The sequence below is a fragment of the Corvus brachyrhynchos genome, unplaced genomic scaffold (genome assembly GCF_000691975.1).
Source record: "Corvus brachyrhynchos isolate BGI_N302 unplaced genomic scaffold, ASM69197v1 scaffold175, whole genome shotgun sequence".
Taxonomy (NCBI): domain Eukaryota; kingdom Metazoa; phylum Chordata; class Aves; order Passeriformes; family Corvidae; genus Corvus; species Corvus brachyrhynchos.
The window spans coordinates 4540576-4542099 of NW_008238448.1; the positions used below are offsets into that span (position 1 = coordinate 4540576).

Consider the following 1524-nt stretch of genomic DNA (forward strand, 5'->3'; position numbering starts at 1 on the left):
GCCCGAAGAGCTTTTACTCCCAGGAACAGAGCTGCCAGCTTGGTATGGGCAGCTGCCCACTGCCTGTCTGACCTGAGCCCCCCAGAGCTGACCATGCCCCTCCACACTCCCTGCACCACCACCTGAGCCCCATAATCCCCACAGAAGACAGGTGCCACCTCCCATGGTGCCAGCAAGCAGGGCATGGTTTCCTTCCTATGGCTAAGAAGGCTGGGGTCAGCAGGGATTTTGGGGCCCCAGGGAAGGAGGTGGCCCTGTGATGCTCCTCACTGCCAGCCAGCCCTGCCACATGTCCCTGTTCCTAGCAGGATGGCTGAGACGGTCACCTACCTGCGGCAGCCCTGGCGCACCGTGTATGGCATCCCCATGGTCAATGCCTTTGCCCTCAACTGGGAGCGGATTGACACCTTCCAGACCCGCCCTGAGGACATCGTGGTGGTCACCTTCCCCAAGTCTGGTGAGCATCCCCAGGCACCAGAGAGGGACTAGGCTCAGGAAGAGAGGTAGCAACTTTCATATCCCTGGGCTGGGACCAGGGACATGCCAAAAGTCAACACTGGTAAATGGTGACCGTCTGGTGCCTGACATGGGGCTCCAGTGGGAATGGCATCAGCTGGGCACCCGACATCTCCCCACCAGGCACCACCTGGGTCAGCGAGATCGTGGACATGGTCCTGAAAGGCGGTGACCCAGAAAAATGCAAGCAGGATGACATTGTGAACCGGGTGCCCATGATGGAGTTTGCTGCCCCTGGGAAGTTGCCAGCAGGTAGTGGGGTGGCAGAGGGAGGTGGGTGGCAGTGGGTGGTGGATGGGGACAGGTTTGGTTTTGTATGGGAGGGCACTACAGTGGGATCACTCCTGAGGGAAATCCTTACAGGCACAGAGCAGCTGGAGTCCATGCCATCCCCTCGTGTCATCAAGACCCACATCCCAGCTCACATCTTGCCCAAATCCTTCTGGGAAAACCGCTGCAAGGTAACAGGCTGGAGTGAAAACACTTGGAGGAATCCAGCAGACATAAGGTGGCTGCCTGCCCTGTTAGGACCTTGCAAGTCCCCACATGCCAACAAGCTTTCTGCAGATGATCTATGTGGCGCGCAACGCCAAGGACGTGGCTGTCTCCTACTACCACTTTGATTTGATGAACAAGTTCCACCCACACCCTGGCACATGGGCCCAGTACCTGGAGGAGTTCATGGCCGGCAGAGGTGGGACAGGGCACCCCTGGGTGCGTGCAGGGGACCCTGCAGGGGACTGCCACCCACTGGCTGCTCTCCCCATGCAGTGGCATATGGTTCCTGGTACAACCACGTCAAGGGCTACTGGGAACGCAGGAAGGATCACCCCATTCTCTACCTCTTCTACGAGGACTTGAAGGAGGTGATGGGGCGTGGTGGATGGTGGTGTGGGGTCTGGGGTGGCAGGAGGGGTGAGCGTTGGCGTGTGTCCCACAGGACCTCCGCCGGGAGATTGCCAAGGTGGCCCAGTTCCTGGGGCGGGGGCTGTCGCGGGCGGTGCATGA

The 1524-nt window shown here is 59.8% G+C and overlaps 1 protein-coding gene across 4 annotated transcripts in view; it reads left to right on the forward strand.

The window, feature by feature from the left end:
- The window catches only part of LOC103617341 (sulfotransferase family cytosolic 1B member 1), a 5551-nt gene that overhangs the window by 881 nt on the left and 3146 nt on the right, over positions 1 to 1524 (forward strand). For 2 of the 4 annotated variants that reach the window (XM_017736864.1, XM_017736863.1), the window contains 5 exons: positions 309 to 457; positions 640 to 768; positions 880 to 977; positions 1084 to 1210; positions 1288 to 1382. In XM_017736864.1, the coding sequence (XP_017592353.1) occupies positions 310 to 457; positions 640 to 768; positions 880 to 977; positions 1084 to 1210; positions 1288 to 1382 (597 nt within the window). In that variant the 5' untranslated portion in view covers position 309. Of the gene's footprint in view, positions 1 to 305; positions 458 to 639; positions 769 to 879; positions 978 to 1083; positions 1211 to 1287; positions 1383 to 1524 lie in introns of all 4 variants that reach the window. The other 2 variants (XM_008635622.2, XM_017736865.1) reach the window with 2 other exon arrangements.